Source organism: Physeter macrocephalus, chromosome 18, assembly GCF_002837175.3.
Source record: "Physeter macrocephalus isolate SW-GA chromosome 18, ASM283717v5, whole genome shotgun sequence".
Lineage (NCBI taxonomy): Eukaryota > Metazoa > Chordata > Mammalia > Artiodactyla > Physeteridae > Physeter > Physeter macrocephalus.
Window position 1 is genome coordinate 3,857,661 of NC_041231.1, and position 21,272 is coordinate 3,878,932.

The 21,272-nt window shown below is 62.5% G+C and overlaps 1 protein-coding gene across 1 annotated transcript; it reads left to right on the forward strand.

Moving 5' to 3' along the window:
- Positions 1–596: 596 nt before the first annotated feature.
- TOLLIP (toll interacting protein) lies at positions 597–20,367 on the forward strand. Its single transcript, XM_024117579.2, has 6 exons — positions 597–748; positions 9,701–9,850; positions 13,460–13,642; positions 14,349–14,501; positions 15,161–15,251; positions 18,310–20,367. The coding sequence occupies exons 1-6, from the start codon at positions 716–718 to the stop codon at positions 18,519–18,521; spliced, it is 822 nt and encodes a 273-aa protein (XP_023973347.1). The 5' UTR covers positions 597–715; the 3' UTR covers positions 18,522–20,367.
- Positions 20,368–21,272: the final 905 nt, after the last annotated feature.

The following is a 21,272-nucleotide window of genomic DNA, read 5'->3' on the forward strand; positions in this document are numbered from 1 at the left end:
AATAACTCCCATCCAGAAGGTGAAGCTGTAACGGGAAGTGGCAGCAGTGTCCCAGCTCGGGTGGCGTTAGAGGTCCACCGTGACTGGAGTGGTCAGCAGCCCTGTCTGATAGTGGTGCCTGGGAAACTGCGTGTGTCAATAGCAGAACACCAGGCCTAGGGGAAGACAGGCTTCTCCACCTCCTCCTCGGACGGACAACAGCAAAGCTCCGTGGTCTCTAGAGGAAGCTCGGCCAGCAGCCTCGGGGCAGACCCTGCTGAGGAGCCCGCGGGGAGCAGGGGGCGGAGTGGTCAGCGCGCGGCCTCACCGCGGACACACACGGAGGGCGGCCGCCGCACCGAGCCACTCCGGTCACTCGGCGAGGCGCGGCGGGGCCACACACCCACTCGGCCGCGGGGTCAACCGGAGGCACCAACACCTACAGTCCGCGGTCCGACCCCACGGCCCGCCCCCAACGGCCCGGCGCGCATGCGCACACCGCCGGCTCGGGAGCCATTTCGCGGGGCCGAGGGGGCTGGGAGCGACTGCGCAGGCTCCGGCGCCGGAAAGGGCGGGGCGGTGTTGCGCCTGCGCAGTGGGCAGTGCGGGGGCGGGGCCGGCCGTCAGCTGACTGTGGCGGCGGCGGCCTTGCGGGGTAACAGTCAGATCGTGGTTCCGCGCGGAGCGTCGCCGGCGCGTCACCTCTCGGACGGCGAGGCCTGAGGCCGGCCAGACCATGGCGACCACCGTCAGCACGCAGCGCGGGCCGGTAGGCTCCGGCTGGGGGCGGGCTCCGCGGCCTCCGGGCACAGGGCAGGGCCCGACGCCGGGCTCCGGGCAAGCGGAAGGGAGTCCCGGGATGGGGGCAGCCCCGCACCGGGTGGGTCCCCGGGTTGGGGGAGGCCCCGCACCCAGTGGGTCCTCGGAAGGAGGAGGCACCCAGAGAAGCACCCTGAACCCTGGACAGGCTCTTGGATAGTGGAGGCTCGCAGGCCCGGCTGTGTTCCTCGGTTTCATAAGTGACAAATGAGGGGCTGGGAGTGCCCTTCCGCCCAGCCCTCGCGTCCTGTCTTCTGGCTCAGCTTATTGTGTCACTGACGGCGAGCGAGTCCAGACGGGCTCAGGCCGGCTCCTGGGGACTCGCCTCCAGCCGGGCGTTCAGACTGGGTTGGGGTGCGTCCTCACGAGTAGTGAGGTTTTTATCACAGCGGCTTGAAACGTACAGTAGACGGACACCTGGGTCCTTCTCAGTCGGGACAAGGTTCTTCTGTGGACACTTTGATGTGCCTTCTCTCAGAAAGCCGCTGCTGAGGGTAAGCCCCCGGCTGCCGGGGCACCTCACCCTCGAGTCGGGGTTGACAAATCTTGTTTGTGTTTCTCCCGACTGGAGAAGAATTCGCAGAACGTTTTTCTGAGTTTGAGGAAGACCAGGTCTTGTTAGAAGCCCCCTGGGCACAGATGCTCGTTCTGAGCATTTGAATGGGACCTGATGGGAGTTCCCGGCCGACTTGGGTGTGGAAACGCCCCAGAGTCAGTGGAGTGATTTCTAGACTCGGATTCTCAGCGTTTCCACGTCTTCATCTTCACTGCGTACAGTGAGTGACAGCAGGCCGAGTGTCTGTCGGCACTTTCTCATTTCTATGCAAGTGGCTCATCATAGGAGCAAGTTAGTGGCTCCCCCGGGAGGGGAGCGGTGGCGTGATGGGCAAGCGGCCCGGCCCATTCCTGGCCTGTCACGTGTCCTCAGCCTGCTGGGAACTCAGAACCCTTGTCGTCAGGAACCGCAGGCGAACACCCACAGCCGGCTCGCGGCCAGGCGAAGGGAGCGCTCGGTGAAGGTGGGCCCCTCCTCTCACCAAGGGGGACGTTGGCCATGGGCTGTGACAGGGCTAGGGCGGCGGACGGTGTTCGGACTTGGGGCCTGCGCTGTCGGGGTCTCGACGACCCGGCTGACTGGCCCTGTGCGGTGCTTCCCGGCGTGTTCTCTTGTCGAGTGGTCGTGGGCCTTCTGTCCGTGTGTCGTGGGCCCCATGCGTAGGCCAGCAGGTGTTTGAGGGCTGCCCTCCATGCCCTGTGCCCATGCAGTAAGGTTCGGTCTGGGCCAGAGCTGCGGGGGGCTCAGGGGTCTTGGGCGCCCTGGAGCCTGTGCGGCTTGCCCAGCTGGCGTGGGTGCTCGCGGTATCTTGGGTGGCACCGTACGGTGACGTCTGCCATCAGGGTCTCACAGAGCGTCCACTCTCAGACCCCGAGGTCTGAATTCAAGTCGGGGTGAACGGTGGCCTGCCTGGGCCTGGGCCGGGGCCGGGGTGAGTAGGGGTCTTGGAGCAAAAGGGTCTCTGACTGGAGACTTGATGGGGGAGCAGGAGCTGTGGGGTGGTGGGAGGGGAGAGCCTGGAAAGCAGAGTGGGCCAGGGTCTGGGAGATGGGGGGCTGCTGCTTCAAGGCCAGGAAGGCTCCTGAGCAGGGCTGTCTGTGCCAGAGGGCGGGGGCCCGCGAGTGCCGGTACATCTGGCCTTGAGTTTGATCTCGTTGCTACGGTGTGCTGTTTACTGCTTCTTTGTTCCCCCCTAACGTTTTTGCCTGGTACACATCCTCTCGCTTCCACATCTCCCCGCTGGCCCACCCCCTCTGGGTTAACTCTACTCGTAAAGGCTTTTTTGCCAGTTATCAGCCTTGGAGAACCCTTCCTTTTGTGGTTATCGGGGTCTGGTGGAGACCTCTTCCTTTGCCAGGGCGTACGGACTTGACGTTGAGGGAGCTCCCACGTGCTGTCGTGTGTGTGGTGCTGCGGAGGCCCTGGGGGACGGCGTGGCTTGTGGCAGAAGCTGCGAGTCCAGCTGGGGCATCCGGCAGGTGCTCCCCATGCTGGGTCCTGGCTGGGCGGCTCTCCCGAGTGTCCTCCCTCGGCCGGGGGGCCCCAGCCCTACCCACACAGGACGGGGGTCAGTCTCGGCCTAGGGTCACTCAGCAGGGCTTCCAGGGCCTGGGTTCACACTCGCTTGGGCTGACTCTGAAGTCTGGCCGTCTCTTCCCGCTTGTGGCGAAGGAGGGACAGGCAGAGTCCTCAGGCATGTGAAGCAGAAGGGGGGGTCCCACGGGTCTGGGGAGGTTCCCTTTGTCCCCGAGAAGGGGAGCCGGAGGCGCTAGGAATTTGCTTAAATTCCAGGAGACGCGGTGTTTGCATCCGCAGGTTAGTCTTTCCCTGAATGGCCACTGAGGGATGCCCAGCCCCGTGCTGTCTGCCCACGTTCAGCAGTGCTGGTGTTTCTGTTCTGACAGCCCTCCTCCATGCCGTGATTTTGTCTGGTCCACGAACTATTAATAAGCACCCGATGGACACCCACAGGAGTACCTGTGTGGGGGCTCCTGCCTTCTGAGGTAGAACTCGGGTCAGGGGACCCGCTGCTGTTGACCACAGTGCTGCTGGTCAGCTCGACGGGACGGCGGCCAAGGCTTGGTCACAGGCTAAGATGTGTGGTATGTCCCACTGAGTCCAGGCCAGAGGGGGCCAGTAGGGACCACTTGTCCTGCTTTTGGAGATGCTGGTTGATCAGTGGGGCCCCTCCTTCCTGTCATGTCTTTTTCCTCGTCAGGCCTGAGAGCTGTCTGGTGATGCCTGGGTGGCCGGGGATGTCCAGGTCCTCATCAGCCTTTCACAAATTGATAATTGACTTCTCTGGGGATGGCAGAGGGTGATAGGTGAATTTTTTTTTTTAATTTATTTTGGCTGCGTTGGGTCTTCGTTGCTGCTCGCGGGCTTCCTCTAGTTGTGGCGAGCGGGGGCTACTCTTCGTTGCGGTGCGCGGGCTTCTCATTGCGGTGGCTTCTCTTCGTTGTGGAGCACGGGCTCTAGGTGCGCAGGCTCGGTAGTTGTGGCACACGGGCTCGGTAGTTGTGACTCGCGGGCTCTAGAGCACGGGCTCAGTAGTTGTGGCGCATGGGCTTAGTTGCTCTGCGACATGTGGGATCTTCCCGGACCAGGGCTCGAACCCGTGTCCCCTGCATTGGCAGGCGGATTCTTAACCGCTGTGCCACCAAGGAAGCCCCTGATGTTTGAATTTCATCACTTGTTCTGCATTTATTAGCTGGACCTGTTTGTATAGATGAACGCTGTCTGGTTGTCCTTAAATACAGTCTGTATGGGAAAGGCAAGACAGCTGCTTAGTTCCTTCTCTTTCATATCCAATGTTCAGGGGAAGGAGTTGTTTTTCTTTTTAGGCCTGCGCTTGGCTTTCGCTTTCTGGGGTACAGTTGTGGACCCACACTGTTGGAGTCTGGACCATCGCCCGTGTCCCCGTGAGCTGTGCTCTGGATTCTCAGGGTGAGTTAGGAGCGCAGCCTGGTTTAGGGTGGCCCCGTCTTCCTGTGATTTGGACCTTTTTGTGTGTGGTGACCCCGCTGGCCATGCACAGGCCTTTCTTGTTTGGTCTGATGCCACATGGCAACGCCGGCTTTCTTTTAGGGAGTGTTTGCCTGATGGGTTTTCATTGTCGGACCACATCTTTCTGAACATGTGTGTCAGGTTGGTCTGTTGTCAACAACACGGAGCTGGATTGTTAAAAAGTCAAATCTGAAGTTTGTCTTCTTCGTTTTTTAACTGGAATGTGTTAGATAGTTCGATGTGTATAGTTATACGCACACGCTTTTTGTTCCTAACGCTTTGTTTTGTGCTTTTATTTGTCTGTTTTTGTTTCTTTTTCTCTCCTTGCCTTCCTTTGGATTGATTAAATATAGTTTTCTAGGGCTTCCCTGGTGGCGCAGTGGTTGAGAATCCGCCTGCCGATGCAGGGGACACGGGTTCGTGCACCGGTCCGGGAAGATCCCATATGCCGCGGAGCGGCTAGGCCCGTGAGCCTGTGCGTCCGGAGCCTGTGCTCCACAACGGGAGAGGCCCGCATACCGCAAAAAAAAAAAATAAAATATATATATATATATATATATATATAGTTTTCTAAGTTCCATTTTTTGGTTTCTGCTGGTTTGGAAAACACATGTTGTCATTCTGTTCTCTTTGGGGTCATCCTGGAAATGTTAACCTACGGACTTCGGGCTGCAAGGTTAATCCTTGTAACCACCCTCCTCCTGATCAGTTGCTGCCTCGGGTGGCCTCTCCCCGTCCTCCCAGGGGCAGTGGACTGAGACATGTGCTGCTTTCTCTAGTTCCTGAAAGGTATGTTTGCTGTCTGGGATTCCGGGCTCACAGTCTCCTTCTCTTGGGACGTGAAGGTCCCTGTGTGGCATCTGCCATTGAGCTGCTGGTGGCAGATTCGCCTGTGCTCCAGCCCTGTGCCTCTTCCCACAGCTGAGAGCACCCCCAGCCCCTCTTCCCGTTCCCCCGCTCTGCTGTCTGTCGGGTGTCTGTGGCATACGTCTGGGCATTGCGGCCTGCAGCTCTGTGTCCGTGCCCTCCCGTGTACATGACCTGGGGGCTGCCCGGCCCCTGTGTTACTTGTCGTTTCTCAAGACACCTGGCCAACTCCTCGGGCTCCCCGCCTGCAGTCCTGCCTGTGTACCTCCCGTGCCGCCCCCCTCCCTCTGTTGATTCTGATTCACCACCAGCTGGACAGGAACTGGGTGGGAGGATGGCGGAGCAGGGCTGGGGGCCCAGGAGGGGCAGCTGCCTCAGCCGACAGTGAGAAGGTCCTGCAGGTCGGGAAGCCACCTGTGCTTTGCGAGGTGCGGGGGTGACCGAGTGGGGGTGGGGCTCGGGCGGGAGCCCCGCAGCGGCTTGTCCGGCGGGTTCATTGTGGGCACGGCCGCGGCAGTGGGCACAGGTGCAATGGCCTCTCCCTGCCCAGGGTCGCGTTCTTCACACGGGTTTCCTTCCACGGCTCCTCCTCCTCTCTGTCCGTCTTGCTCCCTCGGGGGTCTGGGGGGTGTCAGCGCACACCCCGCTCATCCCCAGGCTTACCATCCTGAGCGGCTCCCAAGAACGTCGCACACGGACCCGCCCTTTGCTTCCCTGGGACCCTCCCTGGCTTCCCCGTCCCCTTGGGTGGCCTCGCCTCTCCTGCCCACTCAGGCGCTCCTGTGGCTCTGCCTTCCAAGCAGGTCCAGAATCGGATTCCTTCTCAGCTTCTGCTTCTCCCACACCAACCGCACCCCTTCGACTGGTCCTGCCCGCCCCCACCCCACCCCCCACCCCCCACCCCCCACTGCCACACGCTGGGGCCGGGCGCCAGGCAGAGCCAGATGTGCACGCGCACAGCGCCTCACCTGCCCCGGCGCCTCTGAGTCAGAGCCCATCGGTGGCCTTGGCGCAACACCCCTGTCCTCCGCTCCACCCTCCTGCTCTCCCTCGCTTGCTCTGCTCCAGCCACCTCCCTGCCTCAAGCTGCCTGGCGGGCTCCTGGCCAGGCCGGTGCACGGCCCTCCCACGCTCTGCGTGACCGACGCCTTCATGCCATTCAGGCCTCTGCTGAGGTGGCATCTTCTCCCGAAGCTGCCTCAGCTGTCTACACCGTCTTACCTCACCCTGTGTTTATTTACAGCGCTGCGACTTTCAGCGATTATTTGTCTTCTTTTGTTAAACTACGAGCACCATGGGAGCCGTGATTTCCCCCCAGCATTTGGCGTGAAAATGCACACATACGGTGACGTTGGAAGACTTGCGGTGCGATGCCCGCCCTGGCGCCCCTTGGCGCGTCATTGGCTGTTTCGTGTTACTCAGATGTGGACAGGGTGATCCAGCTCGCTCGCGCCCGGACCCCGGGCTGGCGGGAGCGGCTCCGGAATCCCTGGGCAAGGCCCGTGGAAGCCGCTGGCTGTCCTGTCAGCACTGTGGTCTGGCCCGCGTTTGGGCCAGTGGCGTTGTCTCTCTCGCCGACCCTCCGGCGTCTTCGTGCTCAGATAACGCCGTGTCTCGGTCCCCTCGTCCGGAGCTTGTGTGCACTGTGTCCGGCAGGGCTGGGACAGCCAGACGTTTTGGCTTGAATGGCCTACCCAGGTTTGGGTCATTTAGAAAGTTGGGGGAGGCCTGAGGGATAGGAATAGGGGAGGAGAGCTGACACAGACAGAGGCTTTTGTGGTGAAACCTGGAAGAGGATTGTGGGGGGAGGGGCGAGGGGGGAGAGACTAAGTGGCGCCCTCTGGGGAGCCCCCCACGGCGCTGGTGGTGCCAGCCTTCCCTCCCTGTTGCTTCTGGGCTTTTTCCTCTTTTCCCATTTCCTGAAACCAGGTCATCGGCAGGAGGTGCTGGAGACTTGAGAAAGGAACAGGGTGTGTGTGTATGTGGGGGGCGGTGACCCGTACGGAGACCCATCCCCGTGGCTGCAGGTGTCGGCTGGCAGTTGGAGTTTTCCTTGCAACTTTCTCTGGGAAGATGCTGAGTTTATGGAAGAATGTCAGTGACCCGTCCAGTGACTGGCAGGTGGCTCTTAGGCCTCAGCAGGCATGTCCTGGGGCCTCTCTGTCGGGGTGTGATGCGCTGGGATGAGCGTGCAGCCTGCTCCTGGCTGCAGGCCTCTGAGGCTGCTGTGCGACAGGGCCTATTGGCTGGTGGGGCAGCCGTCGGCCGCCCCGGGTGCTGAGCCCCACGTGCCCTGCCCTGACCCGCCATCACCCTGGGCCTCACACCTGCTGTTGTCTCTGGTGGGCGGGCCTAGGGCAGGTGTCCCCAAGGCGCCTTCAGGCGGTGGCCCTGCAGACCTGGAGGCTCCGGGTTCAGTGTTAGCTCCTCCTCCCTGGGCTGTGATCCCCCTCCCCAGCCCCTCACAGGCTCTGACCACGTGGGATTGGTTTGTTGTGCTGTGTTCCCCTCCCTTGAGGCCTCAGCGTGGCCCGCTGTCCCCGTGTGGCTCCTGCGTGGACTGTGCTGAACCCCAAAACCAAGACGAGTACGATAAACAGGGAACATAACCCCTAAGAGTTTCATTTCGTTCTAGTTTCATAACCTCTAGGAGCGTAACCTGACAAGACAGGATCAGTGAAGGAACAGAGAGGCCTTTCCTGACCTGTCGCTCTCGCCACTGAATGTCCCCATGCGGCCTGCTCCCTGTGGGGTCCTTGGCGCTGAGGTGGGCAGTCATTCCTCAGACCATCAGGCGGAGGTGTGGTCTGTGCGCCAGCGACCCCTGGAAGAGTCATTTCTGTAAGACGAGCACCGGGCAAATGGGGGCTGTGGGAAGACGGCAAGGGGCCTGAGGGGCTCTGGATGGGGTGCGTTTGCGGGGTCACGGGGGCCTGGTCTTGGCGCTGGCAGGGGCTGATGATTGGCGTGTCCCGGGCATCTCAGCCCTCCTGAGGGGTGTGGCCCGCGGGGTGTCACCACCCGCCTTCCTTCGAGGGCCCGTCCTGGAACCCACTCAGCTGCACTACGCGCCCAGGAAACGCGGCCTGCGATGCCCTGGGGAGGGGATGGAAGGCACCGCGCTCCTCTCCTGGCACCGCCAGGGCCTCCGGGGGGGCAGCCTCCGGGGGCAGCCTCCCCTGCCCTGGGCTGGGTCCTTGACGCAGCGGAGGTGTGAGACGCAGAGCTGGCTGGCTCCCAGGCAGAGGGGCGGGGGGCGGGGGGGGCTTGCTTTTAGAGAGAAGCAGCGAGAGCGCTAGGCCTCTGGGCGCAGAGCCGGCGTGCGGGCCGCTGGGGGCCGGCAGGCGCCCTCGTGTGCGCCTCCGTCAGCCTTGGTGGGGGCGCGTGATCTCCAGGCCCAGACTCTCCCGGGACCTTCCAAAGGAAAGGCGCTGGGGCGCTCGCTGGGGGCGGTGCTCTCCCGGGGCGCTGTGAGCCGGGCGGGTGGGGTGCTGCCTGGGCCCCTGCCCGGTGCTGCCTGGTCTGCGCAGGAGAGACCTCCGTGTCAGGCGGTGTCTGGACGTCAAGGGGTCCCTGGTGGTCGCTAGAAGCGCAGTTGCCAGAACTCGCTGTGACACGCTGGGCTCTTCCTTTCCGTGTTCCCTGAAACCGCCCAGTTCTTCAGGACCCGCGGCTGGGGTCTGTGACGTCCCCTGGGCGGCTGAAGGGGCCTGCGGCCCCGGTTTCCCCCCGGCAGCCAGACCTCCGTCGTGGGTCCCGTGGCTACTCCCTTCCGTTCGCCTGGGCTCTACTCGCGCTGTGGCCCCTCCAGCCCCCACCCCCACCCCCCGCCCGGGAGCAAGCAGCGGTGCGGCCGTCCAGGGCTCTGCACACCGGGGGTCGGGCCGTCTGGCTATGGGCCGTCTCTGCGTGCGTGGTCTCCTGCCGTTTTCTTGGGAGTTGTCACTCTTGGAGCCCCCGGGCTCTACCGGGCTCCACACTCAGGTGTGTCCCTGGGAGCTGGTGCCGCCCCATCACTTCACCTGTCCAAGGCCAGGTCTCCGGGCTTCTGGTGGTTAATCTCTTGGGTTCTTGGTTTCTGGGGCGTTTTTGCACGTGAGCTGTTTCTCATGGAGACGTGTGAAGGGTGTCAGCACAGAGGCCTTTCCAAGTCACTGGACATCCAAGCTTCAGGATTCACCCCGTGAACAGCGCCCACGGTGGACAGGCCTTGCTTGCGGCGGTCCTGGTCCTGGGGAAGGGATCACGGACGCGCGGACCAGAGCGTGTGAGGCCCCCGGGCCCGGCGAGGACGCGAGGCCTGCTTTCAGGGCAGAGACGCGCTCGGGCCTCCACAGAGCCCCCCGTTTGCTGAGCGTCCTGCTCCCGAGAGCGCAGGCCCTGGGAGGGGCCCGCAGGGTGGAGATCCTGCCACTGCGGACCCTCGTCCCGAGGGCGGGGGGCGCCCAGCTCTGACCGCTGTGCTCTGCGCAGGTGTACATCGGGGAGCTGCCTCAGGACTTCCTGCGCATCACGCCCACGCGGCAGCAGCAGCAGATCCAGCTGGACGCGCAGGCTGCGCAGCAGCTGCAGTATGGAGGGGCACTGGGCACCGTGGGCCGCCTCAGCATCACCGTGGTGCAGGTGGGTGTGGCCGCCTGCCGGGGCGGGGGTGGGGGAGGGGGCTGTGGGGGGAAGAGGGCCGGAGCGGGCGGGGCTGGGCCTTCGCTGTCATAGCATGTTTCCACGTGGACGGATGGGGCTTCCTCTGATCCCGTTTTTCCGGAAACACATACCTGGTGGAGAACGATGGACGTGAAGATACTGACGATGGCCCGGGTTTCGCCAGGAAGAGTTAGAGAAGGGGTCCGGAGCGCCACTCGCCCTGCCGGTGCCGGGGAAGGGGCGGCGCGGCTGCCGCCTGGTCATCCTGGCCCCCGGGAGAACCAGATGTGCTGTCAGGACGGAAAGGGCGCTGCCACATTGCTCTGACGGGCTGCGTGAGGCCGCGGGAGGCAGAGACGTCTGTCCGTCCGTCCGTCCATTTGTCCCCAGCAGACACCAGGGCCGTGCCTGACGGGTCGTTGTGCCCAGTAAGCTTCGGGGTGACCTTCCTCAGACACTCGTGTGCCTGCAGCGCAGCCCGGTCGGTGTCTCAGGGGAGCCACTTGGAAGCGGGCAGGCCAGGCCTCCATGTCCCCTCCTTGGTGCCGGGGGCGCGGGAGGAGAGCACGGTGGCAGACGGGCCTCCGCAGAGGGCAGCAGCCGTGAGCAGAGCATGGCCTTGGGGCCAGTGGGGGTCCAGGTGAAGGGAGGCGCCTCCCGCACTCCCGGGCAGCTGCCTTGCTCAGAGCACGAGCATCGGATTATTCAGGTGGAAAAGCCCTAGCGGCTAGACAGAGACAACACAGCTGCCTTGAAGCTATTGAAAATCAAGCCCGTTTCAGACTTTGCTGCTGTGTTTTCCAGAAAGTACCAGGGCAGCTTCTAGGAGTTTTGGGGGGAAAATCTGCCATCCTGAGAACTGCTCTAGTGAATTCACAGTGAAGACAACAACAGCATGTGAGGGCTGAGGCCCTCTCCCAGGCGCTTTCGGGAGGACATTACCCGTGTTATCCGTGTCTGCTCTTGGAGACAGAGGAGCAGGAAGTCAGCGGGTGAGGAGGGCGGGGCAGTACGGCAGTAAAAGCCTGCGTCGCCCTGAGGGACAGAGTACGGGTGCACCGATGGCGAGCTTCGAGGGCAGGTGTGGAGTGGCCCAGTTATTATCGTGGAAAGTACAGCTTGAACAGGAATTGCCACCCTGTGCCGGGGGCTGCTTCAGGGCCAGGCCCTCCTGGTGCTGCCAGCTGGGGGTCCTGCGGCCTTGGGGCTCGGCTCTGAGCGGGCACCCTGTCCTGAGCTGGAGTTCAGGGCTCCCTCGGGGTCTGTGTCGGGAAGGTGTGGGCGAGGCTGGCAGGCCCTGCAGTTGATGCTCCTGGGGGAGAGCCAGCCGACTTCAGGGGGCGCCCACGTGGGGGCGGGAGGGTATGTGACCCCAAGGCCTGTTGCCAGCGCCCAGGGGCTGGAGGAGCAGTGACCATAATGGGGGAAATTACAGGAGGGACAGGCCGGGGAGGCAACTCGCGTTCAGTGTCGGACGCGCTAAGTCAAGGGTGTTTTAAAGGCAGATGGCCAAGGCCGGGGGGCTGTGGACTTCAGGGGAGAGGTCCAGCAGTGACGCAAGGCGGGCGTCCTGAGGGGCACAGCCTGGTCCTCCATGGAAGGGTGGTGGCTCTGGGACGTACGGTCCTGGGCAGCCCCGGCCAGAGCTCTGGGGAAGTCGGCACGAGAGTGGGGGATGCGGGGGGCAAGGAGGCTCGCAGACAGAATAGGGGCTTGTGCGGCGCCTTCCAGAGGGGAGAAGAGAGAGCGTGTCAGTGCAGGCAGCAGGGCTTTGGGGAATTGTTTGCTGTTTTTAAAAATCGGCCTTACTGAATATGATCTACGTATGTTAAAATGCACTAATTTGAATCGGCCTACGTTTCAGTGACCTCTGACACGCCTGTCCAGCCCTGTGACGAAGAGCTTCCCCCGCAGCACAGATAGTCTTCTCTGCCTGTTGGTGGGCCTGCCCTTGACCGCAGTGCTGACCAGGCTCAGCCCCGGGGCGCTTCCAGAGTCTGTCTGTTGCCCAGCAGGGACGGGGGTCCCAGCCCCGGGCCGCTGTGAAGCGTGGGCTTCTGTGTGAGCGTGAGCTCCCATTTCGGAGTGGACTCCCGACTCCCGAGCTGGGTGGAGTCTGCTTTGGAGAAGCTGTCAGGCTGGTCCCTGCACGGCCGCACCACCGTGGCTTCTCCCAGCTGCCTGCGGGGCTCCTGCGCTCTGGGGGTGGGCGGCTTGGCCCGGCCGGGCTGGGTCTGAGCCCGTCCAGCAGCTCCTTGTGGCCTCATGGGGTTGTGGTTTGCGTGTCTCTGATGACCGATGGTGGAGAGCATCTTCTCACGTGCTTATTGGCGTTGAGCTTTCTTCTTCAGATCTTTTGCCTGTTTTTTAATCGTGTTGTGTTCTCATTGCTGAGGTCGTGAGTCCTTTATGTACTGGACACGGGCTTGTGATCAGACTTGACGCCGCAGGCGGGGCTGGTCTGTCTTCCTCCTCCCGGCCCTCCGGGAGCCGCCAGCTGTCCTTCCTGGGTCGTGCTTTTGCTGACCTTGTCTAAAAGACGACAAAGACTTCTTCTGGTGTTTCTTGTGCAAGTTCTATAGTTTTAGGTTTTACACTTAAGCACATAATCCACTTTGAGTCAGCACTTCCTGGCCGACAGCCTGATGTGCTCGTTGGTGTTCACGTTTTCTCCTACAAACGCATCACGGCCGTGCCGAGCAGCCCGTCTGCCTTGAGGTGGGCCCGGGACCTATGTGAGATGTGGGTGGGCTCCGCCGGGTGCCCAGGATGAGTTGCCTGCACCCCTGGCCCCCACGCAGCGCTGGGCAGGGATGGTCACTGCCGAGAGGCTCCTGCGCGGGAGGGGAGGCCGGGGAACCAGCACGGTCACTGTCCGAGGGTGCGGGGAAGGCCTTGGCTGGGCCCTGCTTCTCCGGGGTGGCCCCCGTCCCCCTGCTTCTCTTCTCGGTGGCTCTTGGCTCTGTCCCGGGACGGCCTGCCCTTTTCACCCTCCTCCTCCTCTGGGTGGGGATCCAGCCCCTGCCTAGCGGCAGCCGGTGTCTCCTGAGTGTCAGGCACGGCGCCGGGTGCCTTATCGCAGAAACACTGGACCCAGCCTGGACTTTCTCCTCCCTCCTGGGCCCCAGAGCACGGTCGTCCCTGGGATTGGCTCTGGGACCCCACAGACACCACAATCCAAGGATGCTCAAGTCCCTTATATAAAACAGTGCGCTTTTGCACGTACCCTACCCGCGTCCTCCCGTGCACTGAGAGTCATCACTGGATTATTCGCAACACCTAACACACGGCAAATGCCGTGTGCGTGCAGTTGGAATACAGCGTAAAGCTATAAAAATCGTTGCTGGTGTGGCAAATTCAAGTTTTGCTTTTTGGAACTTTCTGGAATGTTTTTTCCTAAAATTGTCGACCTGTGGTTGCTTAAATCCACGGATACGGAGGGCTGACAGTTCAGTTACAGCCGTGTTCTGGTGGGTCGGCACCCAGAAAACTCTGGAAGCCGTGAGTGGAAGGGGCGGCCCACTTAGCTGAGCTGCGGCTTCCACTGTGACAGCCGCTGCCCCGTCTCATGCGTTGGCTTTATTTCAGGCCAAGTTGGCAAAGAACTACGGCATGACCCGCATGGATCCGTACTGCCGACTGCGCCTGGGCTACGCGGTGTACGAGACGCCCACAGCCCACAACGGCGCCAAGAACCCGCGCTGGAATAAGGTCATCCAGTGCACGGTGCCCCCGGGCGTGGACTCCTTCTACCTGGAGATCTTTGACGAGGTGGGGGCTGCGCGGGGGCCACTCAGCTGCTCCAGAACTTCAGGTTTCCTGTGGCTTTGTGACAGGCGTCCTGGTGTCCCCAGCATAGTGAAAAGCACGTTCCCCCTGCAGAGTCTTTAGAACTTGCATTCAGACACGTCACCACCCTGTGTCCAGCGTGTGGGCGTCACCCGACCAGGCAGGTCAGGCAGCCGCTATCTGTACGCAGCTCGGGTGTGACGTGGTCAGGGCCCGTGGCTGGGTGGCGTGAGTGGCAGGAGCCTCCCGAGTGTCCCTGGGCCGTCGGGTGCCCTGGGCTCTAACTCGGCCTGGCCCTCCGAGGGCCTGTCAGGGCCTGTCCCACCGCTCCTGAGGCCGGGTCGGCTGCCCCCTCGCCTGTGGTCGGCTGACGGGGCTCGGGGGGGACAGTGGGCAGCTGGGCTGGGAAGTGGCCACAGTCCCCAGGGCTCTGCCTTCCTCCCTTCCTCCTCAGTCCTCCCTCACACCCCGCCCCATCGCCTCTGGGGCCCTGGGGAGGAGGGGAGCATGTGGTTCTTGGGGGCGCGCACGTCTGCAGGCCCCCGGTGGAGCCTCCCTCCCCCTGCACCCACAGGAGGTGGAGAGAGCGGGGCGGCCCGGGCCGTGCACACCCTGCCGGGAAGGCTGGGGGAGTGGGGCGGCCTCCCGGGCAGCCCTGGGGTCACCGCCATCTCCCGTCGCCCCCCAGCGAGCCTTCTCCATGGACGACCGCATTGCCTGGACGCACGTGACAATCCCCGAGGCGCTGAGGCAGGGCAAGGTCGTGGACGAGTGGTACAGCCTGAGCGGGCGGCAGGGCGATGACAAGGAGGGCATGATCAACCTGGTCCTGTCCTACACGGTGAGGCCGGCCGGCGGGCCCGGGGCCACTGGGGTGCCGTTCCCGGGCTCAGCGGCATCCCCGCCCTTACTCCCAGGTGTTTCTGGCATGTGGACACGGGGAGGGGGTGCAGGGACCCTGGGTGGGACCGACTGCCCAGCCTCACAGCTGCCGCCTCTGGCACCTTGTCTCACCCCCTTTCTAGTGCTGGGCTGATTCACAGCAGGTCGCAACATCAGTGAGTTTACTCGTGAACGTGCCATCGCGCCTCTGTAACAGACGTTTCTACGTAGACGGAAAGCCATCGTTGTGCTTAACTAAAGATATAAACAGAGAGAGGCTGTTTGACCCTGGAATTTAAGCTTAGGTTTCCTTTCTTGAGCGGGGTTCTCTGTTGGTCACGTCTCAGCCGTGGTTCAGCAGGTCTGATGACACCTTCTACCCGAGTCCTCCGAGTCCTCCAGCAGAGGAGCCTTTGGGGTATCGGTGTGGGCAGGGACTTGATGATGCTGGGCGGGGCGCAGGGCCTGGCTGGACCCGCCTCGATCCTGGGTCCGGTGACTGGGCTCCAGGCCCTGTGCTGTCCCTCCCTGGACGGTTTTGGCGAGGCTGGGAGTGATGAGGTTCGGCTGTGTGCCGTGATCTGCTCTGACCCCCTGATTGTCTCTGGTGTGTTTCAGTCGCTGCCGGCTGCCGTGGTGATGCCGCCTCAGCCCGTGGTCCTGCTGCCCACTGTGTACCAGCAGGGCGTCGGCTACGTGCCCGTCACAGGTGTGTGCTGTTCCTCCTCCGCGGCGCGTCTCCGTGGGCGTTCGAGGTGGCGGGGGGAAGGCACGTGGGGATTCGGGGTGTGCGCTAGAGGCTGGGCCTGGTCTTCAAGGGGTGCCCGGGGAGCCTCCCAAAACCAGGGGTCCGCTGTTACGTTTGAATGTTACCTGCATGTGTAGGAAATAGGGTTTTTTTTCTCTGTCGGCACAAAGATGGTGAGTTGAAATTTATGGAGATGTTGAAATGTGATTTCTAAGCGTTTTGAATCACCACAGCACAAGATCACTTCCTGTTGGGTGGATGGACCCCGGGCTCCAGCGTTACTGTTTGTCTCCCATCTTTTTACCTTTATGAGGTACTTTTCTTACATGTTGGTAACCTTTCTGAATGAGTGGTCCGCACAGCACAAAGTCAAGTTGGACTGTGGCTCTTCTGCCTTTGGATTTTTTTTTTTTTTTTTTTTTTTTTTTTGTGGTACGCGGGCCTCTCACCGTTGTGGCCTCTCCCGTTGCGGAGCACAGGCTCCGGATGCGCAGGCCCAGCGGCCATGGCTCACGGGCCCAGCCGCTCCGCGGCATGTGGGATCTTCCCGGACCGGGGCACGAACCCGCGTCCCCTGCATCGGCAGGCGGACTCTCAACCACTGCGCCACCAGGGAAGCCCCCGCCTTTGGATTTTTGAGCCTTCATGTCAGCCTGTGATCGGCTCCCACCCTGGGCCGTGACGGGTCCTGGGCTCAGCTCCCCCCCAACGTGAGCCACCATAAAACCGGGCGGTGCATGGGCGGCGGGAGGCTTGGGGCACCGGAGAGACCAAGTGACGCCAAGGATGCCGTGTGCACGATGGTGGCCACGTCCCCGAAATCCTCTAAACTCGGTCCAGAGCGAGGTGAAGACCGTGAGGCCCCGAGTTGGCTGCCCTCGGACTGCCCGCCTCCCGCGTTAAAACTTAGGACCCTCCAGGTGGCAGGGGCCTAAGGAGAGCCAGGGTGTCTCCTAAAGTTTGTCTCCACTGTTCCCAGAAGTGTCAGAAACACAGGCGGTGGGAGTGTGGCCCGGATGCAAACCAGGCAAGGCGGACGGCGGGGGCTCGCAGAGTGAGGCTGTCAGCCATCCCCAGACCCGGGTTCCCTTTCCCTTCTCCCCGTTTCTGAAAGGCGGTGGGCGAGCACCTTCTTGGGCTCGTGGAACGACCTGGGGGCCCCGGCCTCACTGGGTTTGAGTGCCCACCTGGGACCCAAGTGACCTCTCGCCTCTCAGGACGGCCAGGACTAAAGGCCGGTGGGCAGGGGGTGTGGGCAGGTGCCCGGCCCGGCTGGCCCAGGAGGGACTCGGAGGGGCTGGGCTCCGCCGCTGCTGTGGGAGCACGTCCCGTCCCCCGTCCCTGGAGGCGGCCGCGTGTGTCCAGCGCAGCCTCAGTCGCGCACCTGCAGCCAATGCCACCTCGTCTCGACACTTGGCGGCCCTTCTGCCAGTTTTGGTTTGGACAGCGTTGCGCTGCCTTCAGGGTCTTCTGACTTCAGACAGGAAAGGAAACCACGTCCTCAGCGTCTCAGTCCAGCGCTCCCAGCCTAGTTGGGCGGATTGTTTGTGCTTTTGAGTTTATGAGAACTAATGATTTTATTTTATTTTATTTTTAAAATTTATTTATTTATTTTTGGCTGCATTGGGTCTTTGTTGCTGCGCGCAGGTTTTCTCTAGTTGCGGCGAGCGGGGCTACTCTTGGTTGCGGTGTGCGGGCTCCTCATTGCGGTGGCTTCTCTTGTTGTGGAGCATGGGCTCTCGGCGCACGGGCTTCAGTAGTTGTGGCCCCCGGGCTCAGTAGTTGTGGCGCACGGGCTTAGCTGCCCCGCAGCATGTGGGATCTTAATTCTCGACCAGGGCCTGAACCCACGTCCCCCGCATTGGCAAGCGGATTCTTTTTTTTTTAAATTAATTAATTAATTTATGGCTGAGTCGGGTCTTCGTTGCTGTGTGCGGGCTTCAGTAGTTGTGGCTCGCGGGCTCTAGAGCGCAGGCTCAGTAGTTGTGGCACACGGGCTTAGTTGTTCTGCGGCATGTGGGATCTTCCCGGACCAGGGCTCGAACCCGTGTCCCCTGCATTGGCAGGCGGATTCTTAACCACCGCGCCACCAGGGAAGCCCTGCAAGTGGATTCTTAACCAGTGCGCCACCAGGGATGTCCCAGAACTGATGACTTTAAACCCCTTTCTACTTTTCAGAGAGGTGTTTGACTAGGCTCTGCGCTCCGTTAGGCGTGGAGTCTCTGTTAACACTCTCCTTCCTTACGTTTGTCTGGGTTCCCCCACGAGACCACCTCAGGACAAGGAGTCAAAGCTTTGACTTGGGGTCCCGTGGCACCAGGTGCTTGGACTGAACCTTCCAGCAGCTGAGGTGCCGTGAGGTTCTCAGTCGTCACCCGTGTCTAACAAGGGAGTGAGGGGACGTGGCTGGTGTGAGGGAGTGATACCAGGAGCCTCACGTGCAGCTGGCGGGGCTGGGCGTCCGGGGCCCCAGGGCCTCTGCTCGAGCGCACAGGCCCCAGCGCAGCAGTGCTCGTGAGCGCCTTGCCTCGTGGGTTGTCTGCTGCCACGGGGAAGGCTGGGCACGTGCTGGGCACGCGCTGGGCGAGTTTTCTTTCCTCGTCAGTGTCTGATTGTGATGTGAGTGCCAAGCTGGGAAAGTCTGTTCTGGAACGTGTGACAGAGGAAACGGCGTGAAAGTCTCAGGTGTTGGGGCAAAGGAGCGTAGACTGTGTTTGCTGTTTCGTTCTCAGGTGGAGGGAACTGTTTTGTGGCCTTTGATGGATGAGAATTGACCCCTGTGGTGTAAATGCACACGTTCTTAGGCTTGTTTTTGCCCCTGCCACCCCCGCTGTGAAGTGGGCTCATGTGAGATGCTGGGGACCGAGTGGCGGGGGGCTGCTCGCCCCTGGTTTCTCACAAGTGTCTGGCCAGTTTCTGAGGTCGTGTGGGGAGACGAGACCTGGGGGGCCGCCCCCTGGGGCGGCTAGCCCGCGTGTCAGAGGTGCTGCTTTCCCTGAACCCTGTCTCCTGCTCGCAGGGATGCCCGCCGTGTGCAGCCCCGGCATGGTGCCTGTGGCCCTGCCCCCAGCCGTGAGCGCCCAGCCCCGCTGCAGCGAGGAGGACCTGAAGGCCATCCAGGACATGTTCCCCAACATGGACCGGGAGGTGATCCGCTCTGTGCTGGAGGCCCAGCGGGGCAGCAAGGATGCGGCCATCAACTCCCTGCTGCAGATGGCCGAGGAGTCCTAGATGTGCCCCGCCGCCAGCCCGCCTGCCCACCTGCCCGCCCGGCTCCCAGGAGCACCGTCCCCAGCAGATCCCCGTGAACGCGCCCTGCGTAGCCCCTTCCTCGGACGTCTGTGTCGCCCAGTCCACACCCTTGTTCGGGATGCATGTGGTTTTCGGTTCCTGCAGCCGTTCTTGACGTGGTCGGGGTGGGTGGGGGGCCTCTCCTGCATCGGTTGGAGGTCCGTGTCCCGTGTGCGCGCCCGCCTTCCCGCCGTCCCGGGAGGCTCCCCTGGGAGCAGCTGCCCCCACCAGGGCCTTCGTGCCGAGCCTTCTCTGGTTTGATTGGTGGCCTGCGGTGACGCCACCTGATCGGGTAGGCCCATTAATGCAAGGCACACAGAACCCACCGACAGTGGGTTGGGGGTCACTTAGAAGTTTCAGCTGAAAACGTATCTCCTCCCCTTGGGGTTGTTCGTGGGCTGCTCGCCACCGTCCGGCCTCGGCTGCAGAGCTCAGCCTGAGTGCAGAGCAGCCGAGTCTGGGCGTGGCGTCGGGAGCCCTGGCCTGGGCCCGGGGCCCTCAGTCTGTCCTGCTGTCTCACCCGCCTCTGTGTGATGCTGTCCCGAAGGGTCACCGCTTCTCCCCGGGATGCAGTCTGGCAACAGAACTAAAATTGGGGGTGTAAGGAACAGATCCAGTCTTTGTATTTGCTTATTAAAGGGCATTTAGGAACTCCTGGCTTACTACCGATGTTAATTTAGGGAAACTAGGTTGGGCCCAGTCCTGTGGATCAGTTTGGGCAACAGAGAGGGCGGTCTGGTGACCGTCAGTGCTGGCAGGTCTTCCCAAGAGGCAGGAGGCAGGCGCCCTGCCGTGGGGACAGCAGCCTGGCCCTGGCTCCGGCCGCGGGCAGCGAGGACGGGGACGGGCTGGGTGGTGCCTCCGAGGCGGCGCCCTGTGCTGTGGCCACTGCGGGGTCCGCGGTAAGTCGCAGTCACCGCTCCGTCTTTGGAGTCCTCGCCCGGCCTTTGGACACAGAGGTGGATCCCAGCCGTGCGGACGTCAGTGGAAGGTCAGCCCGAGGAAGCTAGGAGGACTGAGGCTCCAGCCCTTCCCTCCATGGAGGTTAAGGGTGGTGCCGCTTTCTGTCTCCCCCGGGCGTGCATGGTGGCCCCGGGTGGGGGAGACCTGCGTTGGGTGGTGGGTTCGGACCGCTTGTGCCTTTGCCGCAGGCTCTTCTCAGATGCTTGAGAGCGATGGTTGCTCGGTGCAGCCCTAGACCGTTGGGCGGTGACCTGACCACACTCAGCGCAGCTCCACACAGGCCGGGCCCCCAGCCCCAGGTGACCCCACGCTGCCCCAGCCGCCCCGCCCGGGCCTCCGTTCACGGGAGTCTTAGCTTCAGGGCGGCTCCAGACCTGCCAGCTCTCGTGGTCCTTTTTCACGGATGCTGCTGCTTTACTAGGTCAGAGGAAGGTCACGCCCTGCGAGGCCTTCGTTAAGTCAGACGCCCTTCCTGCCTCGGCTCCGCGTTCACGTCCGTGCTCACCGTCCAGGCAGCCCCTGGGGGCGGCGTGGGGGCTGTCTGGCTCGGGCGCCCGCGGCTGCTGGGTTGCTGCTGGGCCCGGGGCCGGGGCACCGTGCAGCTGGCTGCTGCTCTGTGCTGGTGAGGAAAGAGGCGTTTCCAGCGGGCCTGCCCTCCCTGCCGTTTCAGGCGCCCTGCCGGGCGTTGGCAGAATCGGTTCTCCGAGCTTTGCGTTTCTTTTGGGGTCCAGGGTCCAGATTCTTCCTTGATTGTAAGATACGTTTTTACTTTTCAGCCTTCTAATTTAATAAATGGTCTGTGTAAAATAGAGAAGTCAAGTTCTCCAAGGAGAGTTTACTGTTTTTGTTGTGTTTTAACTCGGCTCGTAACAAGCAGGTTGACGGCAGTCGCAATGAACTCACCAGCAAACTAGTTACAGGGCTCGTAAGTGAAGGCAGAGAAGGGCACAGGCTGGATTCCGACTGGGAGCCTGAAATATTTCCGTGCAGCGTGGGTTTGGTTTTCTGCTTGGGTCGTGGAGGACAGGCCCCAGACGCTGTCCTCCTCTCCTGGTTCCCGAAGCACCGGCCTCTCGTTCCTTCGTTGTCTGTTTGGAATGCTTCTCCAGGCCGTCCCGACCTGGGAGTAGGAACCGAACATGGGCCACAGTGTGTCTCCCCTTCTAAGAGGGCCCAGGACGCCCGCCTCGGAGCCAGACCCTGAGCGCAGGGTCCGGCTCGGGTGCTGGGCCCCGTGGCCCTGGAGCGCACAGGGGTGGGGCTGGCCCAGCCCCAAGTCAGCAGGCACTGGCCCCGCTGAGGACGTTGCGCAGCCGGGGGGTGGGGAGGGAGGGGACCCACTGCCTTCGGGTACGCCGCCCCCCGCTCCCGCCCCCGTTACCCCCTGTTTTCTCAGGTGCCCTCCTGCCCCGGGTCAGTGTCACAGTGAGAGCTTGTGCCCAAGGCTGAGAGGGGTTGTGTGCGGGCGGAGCCCGGGCACCAGGGACACGATGCAGAGGGTAGGGTACGCTCAGCGCTCGCGTGTCCCGGGTGCTCGGCCCTGCGTGTGGGGCGTGAGCCGCCGGGAGGCGCAGCCTTGGCTCGTTGAGGTGCTGGCTGAGGAGGGGACTCGGCCCACAGAGGGAGGGGGGAGCCCCTCCCCACTGCGGGCCCACGTCTGCACCACCTGCAGCCCGGGGAGCTCCAGGTGAGAAAGCCGCTCGGTGGAAGCAACAGCACATTGTTTCT